We start from the raw sequence: 13,070 nt of genomic DNA, 5'->3' as shown, positions 1-13,070 counted from the left end.
AGGAGAGAGAGAGAGAGAGAGAGAGAGAGAGAAGAGGAGCAAAGAAGTAAGAGAAAAAAGGTCATTGCATCATTCCATTACAGCAGAGGGACGACAACGAGAACTATGAGCTTAGCAAATCTCGCACAGACAGTGCTCGTCCGTTGTTGTTATTCGCCGTTCCCCGTCTGTCGCTATTAAGCATCAACAGCGCCGCAGTCGCCTCTTGGTCGAGATCGCTCTGCGGCAACAATGCAGGGCTTGTCAACGTTGATCCAGAAGCAGAAGTGCTACTGTGCGTGTAAGAAGCAAGGCTGTTGCTGTTGTTGTTGTTGTTGTTGTTGACAAAGGTCTGAGGCCCAAAGGCAGGAGATGTTGTGGTTGACCCGCTGTAGCTGTAATGTCTCTGGTCGGTGGAAACCGACGAGTATGAGTGCTGGCGATGGCGAGAGTCTTGAGCGTAGAGCGCAGGAGAGACTGAAGGTCGCTGGGGAGCAAAGATGGGAGATTGAGCCTCTGAATCAGTCATTTCGACATCCGCAGATAGGTCTTCCCGGAAAGTGGGATGGAATTCTCGAATGGGAGGCAGGGGGCTGTGTGAAGCCTCTGGCTGGTTCTGCTGGTTCTGTTCTTGCTGGGCCTTTAACTTGGCGACGCAGTCCTCCAGGTAGCGGACATACTCAATCGAAGCCTGATAGCTTGCTAGTTAGAAACTTTGCGAACTACCGAGCATATTGGGGGAGGATGGGATAACGAACCTGTAAAATGGCTAGCTTGTGCATCTCGCCGGTGCAAGCCGGGATCATGCTCTTCAGCAGCGCAAACTCCTCATTCATCTTGCTCCGTCGTCGTCTCTCAATCAGGCTGTGGGCAGTCTTCCTCGCGATTTTACGCCCGGCCGCGCTGGTTGCGCTGGGCTGTTTCTTCTTTGATTCGCTCTTGGCCGAGGCACTCCCGGCGCCGGACCCGGGCTCGGCTCCCGGAGCCGAAGTCTTGGCGCTGGCCGCCGACTTGCCGCCGGCCTTGACCGTTTCTTTGGTAGAAGTCGAGCTTCCGCTCGAGTCCTGACTTCGGGGCTTCATCTGGATGATCTTCCTGGAGCGCGTAGGGGGAGGGGGCAGGGCAAAAGTGGTCTCCTTGGCCTCTTTATTGGCAGCGGACGAGCGTCTTCGGGACTTGACCGTTTCAGCCGCTTGCACAGGATAAAGGGTCTTGGGCGATGTGGCAGTGTCCAGCCCTAGGGCTGAAGGACCGGTTGTCGAGGTGGGCGAGAGCTTAGAGTCGATTGGTGAAATGCGTGAAGCATCGGCATCGTGAATGGCAGGAGGGGGCAGCTCAAAGGCTAGTTGAAGAGAAGAGAGCTGCTGGATGCCATCCTTGCCCCTGATGTCGGTCGAGGAGCCAGGCGTAGGGGGAAGCGTTGGACGAGGCATGGCCACCACTCGGGTCAAGTACCCTTGATGTACTGCTCGATGACCAGTGTTCTGTAAGCAAACCTGTAATATGCAGACTACCAACAATGCCGAGCCCGGAAAGCCAAGCTTGCATGCACGATCGGTACCTAGGATTAGTTCTTAGGCTATCGGCCACACTCCGCGATCCGCAATCGCACGGCGTGTGGTCTCAGGCCGCTTCCTCGCACCCACCAACACGCGACCTGAAGCCGACGGCAGGGCTGTTTTGGCAAGCTATTTGCTAGAGTGGTACGCGGCACCTGGTGAGGCGCAGCCAGACGGCCTTTTTTCCCGCACTAAGTCTCGCTGTAAGTAGAAGCCTAGATGGTGACGACAGCGGCACACTACCCACCAAGTATGGAGAATTGAGATGGATCAGAAAAAGGGCGCTGAGTCCGCGGACACCGTTGTGTGGACACAAGGAACGGCAGCTTAACCGAGACTTGAGTGCCTCGATGCAAGGGTAGATGCAGTTGGTGGTTTTTGGCAAGATAAGCTATGGCTAGAGCCTTTGGTGGTGGTGTTGCAGGCGGCTTGGCTGCGTCTGCTGTGCTCGCGGGCGTTTTCTAGCGGGACAGTTGTCGTGTGAGAATTAAAAAAGGTTCGTGTGTGCCCCTTCCCGATCCAACATGTCGTGTAAACGAAAAGCCCGTTTTATTTTGCACAGGGGCTGAGGTTTGGTGGTGAGTTTGGCTTGTATCACGGCAGATTCACAAGACAAGTCGGGCGGCACGAGACCACTTATGCACCCTAGAAGAGAGAGTAGGGGACAGGAGCATTTATCTGCGGAAATAAAGAAAAAGGCAAGAGGGAGAAGGGAAAAAGATAGAGGGAAAGAGAAACAGGTTGCAGAATGTGAGCGTAAGAAAAGGGAGGATAGAAACTCGCTTGCTCATGGCAGCTTTTCACTATTTCACTAAAGCGGCTTTGTCTCTCCTGATAAGCCCTTCCCCTACAAAAACAGAAATCATTGAGAGATATGTGCGCCAGACCCCATCCCCCAGGCAAATCTGTTTTCACGGGGCCTTTGCTTCCCACGAAAAGGTCGACGAAAACGTGCCTCTGCCAATTGACCAAGCATCATCGAGAAAATGGTCGCGTGCTCCCCATGGTGTCGCCGCCGAGCCGACGAATCAGCGGCCCGGACGAGCCCATGTGGTGAGCCTCGACCCTTGGAGCAGACGCCAATGCAAGCTCTCTGTGCCGCAAATCTTGGCTTCTTGTCTCTATCTCTCTCTTTCTCCAGCTTATGACTAGTATTTCCTCTGCTTTTATCCCTCTCTGCTTGTTATTTTGGCCCACTTGCCGTCGACATGGGCAGCTTCGTCCTCTCAGACCTCGCCGGTGAGTCTCGTGCCCTCGTGCCCTTCCAACCATGTATAGCGGGTATATTAAACTCGAGCTACGGGTTGGCGTGCGATGAGCTCTGTGCATGTCAATTGTCAATTGTACATACACGGCCATTGTCTGTGCTGGGGGCGGCATTGGGTGCTGTCCCCTACGCCATGGCGCTCTCCGTGGCTGTTTGCGTTCGGTCCTAGCACTTACATGCCACATGCTGCTACTTCGTATCGTGCTTGCTTCCACCCTTTCTCTTTCGCCAAAAGCCTCACAGCGTCCTTTGATGTCATCTGTACAGACCCTCCGCCCATCCACCTTTTTACAGCTTCTCTTGGGTTTGGGTTTGAGCAACCCACGTTGGACGAGCTCGCGTGTCCAGTGGCAAAATGTGTCCAAAAGAGGGGGGGGGAGGACCCTCCTCGGCCACGCTATTTCGGCTGGCCGATTTCAATCGTCAGGTCCCCTTCTCTGATGGGAGGGCGGTGGGTGTGCGCCACTCAATGCCTCCGTGTGTGCTAGAGAAGAGGGCGATAAGCAAGCGAGTTCTAGAAACCTGGGATTCCTGCTAAGCCAGAGCCCATTGAGCTCGGCCAATTGAGCTCGGAGTTGTGGCTTGCAGGGAATGTCACGTCACAGTTTGACAATCTTCACAACACCATCGCTTAGTGTGTCTCACTCTTACTCGCGCAGCCTGTCATATCTTGGGTGAAAGAGACAAGGCCGTAGTCAAGCTCAGCATGTGCTCGCAACCAACAAAGCAGTAAATTAAAGCTGGTACTGTCAAGGTACCGGCATATAAGGTGTAACCCTCTCCACAACGGCAATTCGGCAAGCTTAGATCCCCCGGACTGTGCGGAATATAAAGTGGGATGATTGGGGGGAGAGGAGAAAAGAGGAGCGTCCACTCAGCGTGCACTTATACTTCTCCCTGGGAGCTGCGCCTCAAACCCATCGTCAATAACATGTAATGCTAATGCTCTCGCCGCGGACTTGTGTTTTGCACAATTTGTATGGCAACAGCTCGGAACATTCGGACAGTGGAATAGTGATAGTGCCTGTACTTTGCACCAAGACCCCTTGTCTTGATGTCCAGCTCGGAGCAAGCCTCGTTTATACGAATAGGATGGCACACGTTTCGCAGCAACTAGAGAGACAGACGCGTACCTTATTTTTATGTTTTTGTCTTGCGGCCGATCCCCAATGCCAAGCTTTTTACTAAGATTCTAAGTTGTTTTACTCTTATAGCAAGTGTGTATATCGTAAGATTTTGCAGTCTTGGTAAGCTTCTTTGAGTCATACCCCGTGCTTTTTGAATTTTGCAGTACTACCTGGCTGCCACTAAGGTCCAGCAATTTACTCGTGTGAAGTCGACAGTCATGCGGCCGGGGATTTTCGCAACACGGCACAGTTCGAATCCAATCATGTCAAATCTTCAATTGGCTTTTAAATGCTGCATAAGATGTATTCTCCGACCACCAGAGGCTTTATACACGCTGACAAGTCTCTTGCCCGCCCAATGCCAGTTATGGCGTAGATGAAGAGAAAAAGTCGAGATACAAATCGGTACACGCTTAGCTAAATAAACCAGTAAATTGAAGTCTGTACTGCCGAGGCTGGAGAGGCTGATTTACTGGGTTTCGAGTCAAGCGTTTGCTGGGATATATTTGAACTTTTTCTCGCTTTTATGTAATAATGATATAGTAAGCAATAGCACAAAGACACGACGCCATCCATCAAGTGTAACCCCTATTATATACAGTATATACCGAGTAGGATTCGGGTAATTCTACTTAAACCTCATTGCTAGGATACAGCACCTTTGTCGTAGTCGCAAACTCCTCCTTGATCGACCGAATGTTGACAAACCTTGTCAAGAGGTTCGCGCTGCCGGCCTTGTCGTCAGTGCCGCTGGCTCGGGCACCGCCAAAGGGCTGCTGGCCAACTACGGCACCAGTGCTCTTGCAGTTGATATAGAAGTTGCCTGCGGCGTTGCGCAGCTTCTCCTCAGCGAGGCGGAGCGCCTCGCGGTCGCTGGCGAATACGGATCCAGTGAGGCCGTACTCGGAGGTAGAGTCGACGAGCTCGCAGGCCTTAGAGAAGGCGTCGGGTGCGGCGTCGTCGTAGACGTAAGTGGTGAGGACGGGGCCGAAAAATTCGGTGGAGAGGAACTTGTGGGAAGGGCTGGACGCGCGGTAGATGGTGGGCTGGACGAAGTAGCCCTTGGAAGAGTCGTAGGTGCCGCCGACGACAAGCTCGAGGTCCTTGTCGCTCTTGGCCTCGTCAATGAAGCCAGAGAGCTTCTTGAAGGACGCCTCGTGGATGACGGGGCCGACGAAATTCGCGTGGTCCCATGGGACGCCCTGCTTGAGGTTCTTGGTCTCAGCGACGAGGCGCTCCTTGAATTCGGGCCAGAGAGACTTGGGAACGTAGACGCGAGACGTGGCGCTGCACTTCTGTCCCTGGTACTCGAAAGCACCGCGGACGGTCTGCACAGCGGCGTTCTCAACATCGGCAGATGGGTGAATCAGGTGAAAGTTCTTGCCACCCGTCTCACCTACGATCCTGGGGTACGATCCGTATCTGCCTTCAGCAACACCCTCGCCAATGGCGCCGTACAGCTTCCGGAACACGGCTGTGCTGCCGGTGTAGTGCAGGGCCGCAAATTGCTTGTGCTCCAAGACTGTCTTGGTGATCTCCACGGGGTTACCAGGCACGAACTGGATAACGTCCTTGGGGAGACCGGCCTCCAGCAGAATATTGTACACGAGCCAGTTGGATGCAATGGCGTAGTCACTGGGCTTCCAGACAACCACGTTGCCCATCAGGGCAGGGGCACCAGGCAGATTGCCAGCAATGGCTGTAAAGTTGAAGGGGCTGACAGCGTAGACGAAGCCCTCGAGCGGGCGGTACTCAAGCCTGTTCCACACGCCTGGCGAATGGTGCTCGGGCTGTTGGCTGTACAGCTCCTCCGCGTACTTGACGTTGAAGCGGAAGAAGTCAGCCAGCTCGGCGGCGGCGTCGATCTCAGCCTGCCAGGCGTTCTTGCCCTGACCGAGCATCGTGGCGGCCATGATGTCGTAGCGGTACTTGCCGGCGATGAGGTCGGCGGCCTTGAGGAAGACGGCGGCGCGGTCGGCGAAGGGGAGGGATTCCCATGCCGGCTTTGCGGCCAGGGCGGCGTCGATAGCCTTGGAGACATCGGCGGGAGTGGCAGTGTGGTAAGAGGCGACGGTCTTGGAGTGGTCTGAAGGGTTGAGCTGTTTGGAAAGGGAGGAGGTTTTGATCTGGACGGTCTGTTAGCTCCTCTTCTCGGCTCTGAGAGCTTGTATGTATCCCTGACAAGATTCAATCATCTCGTCATATGGGTCAACGCACCTGTTTGCCTCCAACGACGACGGGGACTTCGAGAGGAAGCTGCTGCTGGAGCTTCTCCACGGCCGCTGTCAGACCCTCTCGCTGCTGGCTGCCCTTGGCATAGTGTTGCTATTACACGGACTCAACATTAGCACCAATGTAATGGTTCCTTGTCTGTATTTGGTCTTCACTCACGTTGGGCTCATTGGTAATGGTCGGAGGCCTAAACGTCGCGAGCGTCGCCATAGAAGCTCTTGATGTTCGGCACCCGCAGTTGCGCAGGCCCTTTGCGCCGGCTCTTCTCAGCATAGCAGATTGCATTGTGTATGGAATATGAAATGGAAACGCTCCTCTTCTCCTTCGACTTCGTCGTCGAGTATAGTATCACAACAAATAAGAAAAGATCCTCAGAGAAAAGAAAAGGAAAAAATGGGAAAGACAGGCTCTTCCCCCAATGTCTTATCTTTTTATCCTCGTGTGCCTATTATCGTGTTTTGCAATGCTCTCGGCTTATCGCGGGTTAAAGGCGATTGGAGATGAGGGGCAGTGGGGGCCACCACCGTGACGTTAGCAGACTTTAACCTAGAATTCCCCAGATGCAAGGCGATTAAGCGTCTGGGGATTGGACAATTGGGGCACCGACGTCGGACAGTGGCTGGCCAATGGCTCCGTCGAGAGCCGTGCAGCAAAATGAAGATCGGTCGGTAGTTGGAGGCTTTGTACGTGGTGGAGTTTCTGGTGCTTAATCTGTACTAAGTTATCTACACTATCTACACTATCCACCTACTAACCTAATGATGAATGTGTACCTGGCACTATTAACACCACATAGGAAAAGAGATTTTTTCTTTCTTCTCTCTCTTCCTTTGCTGCGCTTAAGCATGGTTGAAAAGATTTTGGGTCTCTTAGTTACGTACTAGAATACACTGAATACACTGCACACCAAGCCGCCCAACTCTAGCGAATGACTATACACTCGAAAAGGAAAGTTATTAGGTATCTATTACAGCATGTCAGGCGTGCTCCGTCCCCTGCCTTGCATCATCGGTATCTCCCTTCTCTTAATCATGCCAGCATTTGGCTACTTGTCATCACATCCAACGCATCAACCCTCTTCCTCTGCAACATCCTGGGGGTATCTTATCATGAAGACCGAGACTCATACCACGAACCACGAACCGTACACCAAAAACCAGATTCTCCTTCGCCGCTGTCGTTTCTACTGGCTAGTGGCAGTGGATACAGCCCTTGAGGACGCTTCGGTCCTTGGACGATATGTCAGAAGCGGCACGGTCAAGCCGTAGCTCTCCGTCAGGCCCTCTGGATTGTGCTGGTCAATCTCGACGTTGATGCGAATGTCCAAGCTACCGTCGTGGCCTTGGCCATGGCCTGCATCTGTAGCTGCCTTGTGCTTTGTGCCAGCCCCAACCTCACCGTGATGCAAGGGCGAGTGGCCATCAGAACCCAGGAACGAATGCGAAGGTGCATCGGCGCCGTACCCTGGCACAAAGCCATCGGGGCTTCTTGTAGGAGAATTCTCAGTCAGCAGAGCAAAGTTGCGACTGGGCATTGTGCAGCTATTGTGGCTGGCAGTCTTGGTAGAGTTGCCGGGGTCCTTGTCGAATAGATCCAGCAGAGTTTCGTCCGTCTTGGAGTTGAGATGATGGATCTTGTTTCGCCTTGCCAGGAGGTTGGCGACAGCCTGTGGTGGAGGCTTGTTGACGATGGCTGACGAGACTACGTTGACCATGTATCTGCTGTCTTCTTCGGTGGGAACCTTGAGGCTGGGGTTGGAGTAGAAGCGGCCTAGAGCTGCTAAATGGACATCGCCTCCGAGGATTGTAGTTCGTGCTGAAAATTCGGCGGAGATCTTTTGTAGTTCTACAATCAGTTGGGCTCGCTCGATCTTGTGGGTCTTGGCCGTGTAGTGGTCATCAAGATCGTCGAGAAGGTCTACGCTTCCGTCAAAGTGGTTGAAGAAGCCACCGCCAACGCCAAATCGTCGGTTTAGGAGTTTGACGGGGCCAATAAGAGGGCTTCGAAGGATATTCTCTAACCAAGTCAAGCGCTGTGATGGTTTTTTCCATTAGTACCTACTTTACCCTCCCTGGAATGGAAATAAATGTGACAAGTAACAAACGTACTGGGTAAGCAATGGGAATGCCGAGTAATAGAATTAAGTGTTTGATGGGCTGGCCGGATCTAGCGGCGGCCTGCAGCTCACTGCGTACTCTCTGGAAGATGAGTTCATAGGTCTCAGGGTAGTTTACTTGGTGTCGAGTACGCTGTGATCTGGTCAGCTCTTGAACACCTGGCATATATACACATCAATCAAGCAATGGCTTACCTCAGTTCTGGCGTCGATGCCAAGTAGGGCAATACGAGCACCCAGCCGGGCGTAGATGTTAAACGAATGTTCCGCAACATAAGGTCCGGGTTTCTTCCCAACGATGTACTGCGGCTCTGTTTTCCCTGGTGCGACGTATGTATCAATCAGCTGATTGGGATCAATGCCCTGAGTGCCATCAACATCCTGATCGGCAAAGTCTAATGAGATATTAGCACCCGGATGCACGCCTCAGATATATTCTTGCTGCCATGCGTGCAAGCTTACCGGATGTATATGTAGATGGTGGCGGAGGGAGATGGTGCTGGAAAAGCATGTAGTACTTGTGGGCGGTGCCACCGATACCACGGAAAACGTCACACTGCATGAACTTATCAACATATGACCCGAAACCGTCGATAATCTGCGCAAAGTATTAGTACTAGTATGAAACTATGTGCCCGGATATCATTAGCTATACTGACATCATGGTCATCCCAGATGTTGATTTGCGGGATCTGGCCGTTCGCTGTCGAGAAGGGCTCCGTATTATACCACCGGATATAATTTTTCAGATAGTAGTCGTCGCACTCGGCGCGAAGCTTCTCGGGGAATGGATAATCCTGTCGCTTCTTGGGGTTGCCGATGTCAGTCCAGGCGCGCAAAGGACCATGAACCCTGATGCCATCATTGTAGATTTGGTCACCACCGCCAATCATGACGTGGATTGGCGCGGCCGCATGTTTCCGCATAACGTCCTTCCATAGACACGGGCCGCTCCATGCTTCTTCGTCGGTGCCGACACTGAAGCCGTTGCAAGAGTAGAACATCATGCGCATGGACTCGTTTACGGCGGGGATGTAGAAGTTGTTGACTCGCGGCTTATGAGTGGTTGAGTATCGAAGACCCAGAACCTCATATTCATATCGGGTCTCCTCAGCTTCGAGGGGTACGCTGAGGCCAAACGCCCAGAATGTGTTTCGCCTGTCTGAATAGAGGCGCTCGCCGTAGATTTGCATGTCCTGGGTATGCATCATCTTCTCGTCGCCGTGGCCTGCAGCCCTTCGCAAGACCAGCAACGGCTCATAGAGTGCTTCTTTGCCGCCGCCCTTTGTAACAACAAGGACGCTTCCGTACCAGTAGCCCTGTTCCATGCGGCGATAGTTGAGAAGAGGACCACACACGATTTCTTTGCCATCCGTCACCTCCTCTGGATGGCTGGCGACAACATCTTCGGAAGGCTGTCCTTGGCCATGAGCCACGGAGATGGGCTGGTAGTTTCCCGCTGCGTGTCCGTACCCGTTCACCTGAGGTTCAATTCGAGTAGAGTTGAGATAGTCGGCCAAGTCGTCGGTCGTGCCGGCAGTCGTGGGATCGCGCGCCTGAAACTGCGCCTCGTGGCGGGCATATTTAGTCGACTCTTGATGGCGCCATTTGCTGCTGGACGCGTATGGGTTTTGAGGGTCGATATCTACGACTCGCTCGCCGTTAACGTGTGAGTCCATGGCGAGAGTCTTTGGCGACTCTTGTGCTAGTGAATGCGACAGTTCAAACAGAAGTTTTGGCAGTGCAATTGTCAAGGGTGTTGCTCAGATGCGACTCTGGGATTCCCCAGTTGGCGGCCTCTGCGATCGAATTACCCGCGACGACCTTGTCGATTCCCCCGTCGCGCACCTTGACGGCTCCAATGCACTTAACGAGATGCAGACGGAATTTCCGACCTCTCCTTTGACAGATGCAAGTTCGTCTTTGTCTGGGGGGAGCTGGGCTTCCAACAAGCTTTTGCGTTACGGCAGACGAGAGGGCTTCCAACTGATAATATTCGCCCAGTGGAGCACTACGGGAGCTTGGGGAGCTACTTTAACGCTGTAGCGTGTTCTGGGGCCAGGATCTGGCGGCCTGCTGGACAGGGATCATAGCAGCGCCAGAAACATAAACAGGCCTGAAAGGGAACTAAAGGGGCAGCTAGTGTGGACCGGGCCCTCGCCAATGACGACAGGGTCGATAGTTTCTCTGAAGATTTCTCGCTGATCGTGGGATGCTGCGCATACAGTGAAGGCGTGCAGCGCTGACGACAGCCGAGATGACTGCGTGGCTGACTATTGCTTCCTGTGATTGCTGTTCGTATGATCTACTACTAGCAATGCCTCTCTCTACGCGTAAGAACTTTCCTGCTATTACCCCTACCTGTAATCGTGTTGGCGCAGTCAGTAGTCAGTACATGTACCACTCCACCGCAGGGAGAGTCAGATATTGCAGTGGGATGAGATGATACGATTATGCCAAGAGAGCCGCCAAGGCCCTTCAAGGTTGCCAGAGCGACCCCTCAGCTTCTCACGCACTCAAGTCACGCACACACACATGCCAGTACCGCTTGAACGGAGCAAACGGCCGAGGGTTGGACAGGTGATCAGGGGTAAGACAGCCCGAGAAAACGCCCCGAACGGTGGGCAGCTGATTGGATGAGCTCAACTGCCGGGACTCGGAGAGCCGGCCTGGAGTCGCCCTGCACCTGTGCGGGAATAGATATTGGTGCTGATTGAACGCATTCGTGGTTCCCGGCGATGGGTGCATGCAGCTGCGTGCGTCATAAGAGAGGCATCCAGCTGTCGCGACGAAGACGGCGTTGCGCAGCGACTTGGAAATTAAGAGAAGTGGACAAGCTCAAGTGAGATTGCGGTGTGGGGCGCCATGGTTTGCAGATCGAGTCCGCAGAAGCTGATCTGCTGAGGTAATCGGAACTATGTAGGGCCGATCTGCGCGATCTTGAAAAGGCCGTCTCGATGATGACCGCTCTCTATTTGGATGCGTATATAGTGCGTAATAAGTGAATGCTAGTTTCATTTCTTCAATTCAATCCTAAAATGCTTCTTGGATTCAAATATACAAAATCAATTTCATAATCTTATAGAAGAAAGCTTATCTATTTTCTCTAGAAACACTGCGCACTAGTCATTTGTACCCACGCAAGATCCAGGCCAGTTCTAGCTCGTCGTCAATTGTGGATTATGTAATCAACGCCCCTCTGCATACTACTTTGGAGCAGAAATTTTTTTCTTGCCAGCTCAAACCTCGTCTTGTTTTCAGCTCGACATGCATCTGCAGACAAATCTAGTCGAGATGAAGCTGAGCACAGCCGCGGTCTACCGTCGAAGCCGGCGATGACAATACCATCCTCAGGGGCACTAGGGGACTGGGATGTGTAATGACAATCGTTTTGCTCAGGGATGAAGAATCCTGACGCAGATGCGCAAAGCAACAGGCGGCCGCCCAAACGGTAGGTGAAAATGAACAATGTGAAATCTTCAAAACGGCATATGTGTGTACAGCACCGAGCTTTACTAGTGCTCGAATGCTGAAGGATTTTTTTACGTGCCAAGATCAATTTCCCTACTATTACCAAACACTGATGTCTTGACAATCCTAAAGACATAGTGCATGAAGTTAGGGAGACACCGTTATACCCGTATCCTTTTTTTTTTCTTCAAGAAAAGTTATTCCTGCCCTGTTTTGTGCTGTAGCTCTAGAGCCATATTGCTGGCGAATTGGACTGATTGGTGATTTCTTTTGTGCGAGGGCTGTTACAACTTTTGCCAAGGACAGAGATCGCCGCTCTCCTTTCGCCCTTTCGCCTCTTCGCCTCTCAGGGTCTTGGCTGACGACCCCTTTCACGCTACTCGATGCATATTTTGTGCAATTCGATGATGTAGCTATCCATATTCTCCTTGGGATTACTACCTACCGAGCTATCGCTAGTAGAAGCAATATTATTAGCCCACATTCGAAAAGGAAGACGACCGAAATTCTCTAGAAGCCATAATATTGGATCTTATTGCGGGACAAGCAAACCACCAGCGAATTTTAGCTGGATCTAAGAATGGGGCTATGATGACAAGCCGGAGGCCACGACGTAGCGGCGCCGCGGTGTTTGCATTACTCCATCGCTACTACAGTTAGATCCTCTTAGACGGCGCGTCCGTGCCTCGCCAAGAGTGCCAGCTATTGTGGCCAAGCCTCGTATGATTCAGCTTGTTGGGCCTCTTTTAACCCCATGATATGACTCTTCAGTATGGACTTCTTGTCTGCTGGCCCGCCCTTGTTTGTGTTAGCCGATGAGCTGCTTTGCTCGTAAATCATAGCTAATACCTAGGAGTATGTATTACTCTAGTCTCAAGGACATGTTCCTAGGAAGCTGAACTGTGAGACAACAGATCTGAAACTGGGCCTGCATGCAGCTTAGTTTTGACCGATACTAAGAAGAGTTCCACGGGGCACACACCGCTCAAAGTGTAAAGATAAGAGATTTACAGCATTATGCTTCGCTGCATGAATTGAATTACAGAGCCTGGACTACGGTGTGATCCTTTGAAGATTGCACCGAGCTTTCGACATCTTTCGACATATGCCGCGAGATTCAAATCATGCCTAAAATACGTTTTTTTCTCTCTCTTTTAGAGTATCCATATAATTACGTTACAAAGGTACACATATTAGCAACATGACCTCCGCCATGGTTGGTTACATCGACAAATCATCCGGCATTATGACGACTGCAGGGCGGCACATGCGCATACACATATGTACATCTCACCACCTGTACCTTTAATGGGTCATTT

At 52.3% G+C, this 13,070-nt stretch overlaps 3 protein-coding genes across 3 annotated transcripts; all 3 read right to left on the bottom strand.

Annotated features, from left to right (window-relative positions):
• Nucleotides 1-103: 103 nt before the first annotated feature.
• Nucleotides 104-2,239, bottom strand: TrAFT101_007273 (uncharacterized protein; the record flags this gene model as incomplete). Its single annotated transcript, XM_024904448.2, has 3 exons — nucleotides 1,786-2,239; nucleotides 738-1,729; nucleotides 104-670 (listed from the first exon to the last, which is right to left on the bottom strand). Exons 2-3 carry the CDS (start codon nucleotides 1,410-1,412, stop codon nucleotides 104-106), a joined length of 1,242 nt encoding a protein of 413 aa, XP_024756540.2. The 5' UTR covers nucleotides 1,413-1,729; nucleotides 1,786-2,239.
• A 1,922-nt stretch (nucleotides 2,240-4,161) lies between these two features.
• Nucleotides 4,162-6,639, bottom strand: TrAFT101_007272 (uncharacterized protein). Its single transcript, XM_024904449.2, has 3 exons — nucleotides 6,324-6,639; nucleotides 6,150-6,257; nucleotides 4,162-6,058 (listed from the first exon to the last, which is right to left on the bottom strand). The coding sequence occupies exons 1-3, from the start codon at nucleotides 6,447-6,449 to the stop codon at nucleotides 4,565-4,567; spliced, it is 1,728 nt and encodes a 575-aa protein (XP_024756542.1). The 5' UTR covers nucleotides 6,450-6,639; the 3' UTR covers nucleotides 4,162-4,564.
• A 338-nt stretch (nucleotides 6,640-6,977) lies between these two features.
• Nucleotides 6,978-10,277, bottom strand: TrAFT101_007271 (uncharacterized protein). Its single transcript, XM_024910236.2, has 5 exons — nucleotides 8,940-10,277; nucleotides 8,743-8,878; nucleotides 8,476-8,675; nucleotides 8,273-8,413; nucleotides 6,978-8,196 (listed from the first exon to the last, which is right to left on the bottom strand). The coding sequence occupies exons 1-5, from the start codon at nucleotides 9,957-9,959 to the stop codon at nucleotides 7,348-7,350; spliced, it is 2,346 nt and encodes a 781-aa protein (XP_024756543.2). The 5' UTR covers nucleotides 9,960-10,277; the 3' UTR covers nucleotides 6,978-7,347.
• Between the last annotated feature and the right edge of the window lie 2,793 nt (nucleotides 10,278-13,070).

The sequence above is a fragment of the Trichoderma asperellum genome, chromosome 4 (genome assembly GCF_020647865.1).
Source record: "Trichoderma asperellum chromosome 4, complete sequence".
Taxonomy (NCBI): domain Eukaryota; kingdom Fungi; phylum Ascomycota; class Sordariomycetes; order Hypocreales; family Hypocreaceae; genus Trichoderma; species Trichoderma asperellum.
Note: the sequence above shows the minus strand (reverse complement) of the source record. Positions and strands in the feature narration are given on the sequence as shown.

Excerpts from the sequence above, each read along its gene's own strand:
- TrAFT101_007272 (XM_024904449.2), bottom strand. The coding sequence starts at position 6,449 with ATGCAATCTGCTATGCTGAGAAGAGCCGGCGCAAAGGGCCTGCGCAAC. Across the intron at positions 6,258-6,323 it reads CCATTACCAATGAGCCCAAC|CAACACTATGCCAAGGGCAG; the intron begins GTGAGTGAAGAC and ends TCCGTGTAATAG. Across the intron at positions 6,059-6,149 it reads TCGTCGTTGGAGGCAAACAG|ATCAAAACCTCCTCCCTTTC; the intron begins GTGCGTTGACCC and ends CAGACCGTCCAG.
- TrAFT101_007271 (XM_024910236.2), bottom strand. The coding sequence starts at position 9,959 with ATGGACTCACACGTTAACGGCGAGCGAGTCGTAGATATCGACCCTCAA. Across the intron at positions 8,676-8,742 it reads ACCATCTACATATACATCCG|ACTTTGCCGATCAGGATGTT; the intron begins GTAAGCTTGCAC and ends ATATCTCATTAG. Across the intron at positions 8,197-8,272 it reads GCATTCCCATTGCTTACCCA|CGCTTGACTTGGTTAGAGAA; the intron begins GTACGTTTGTTA and ends AAACCATCACAG.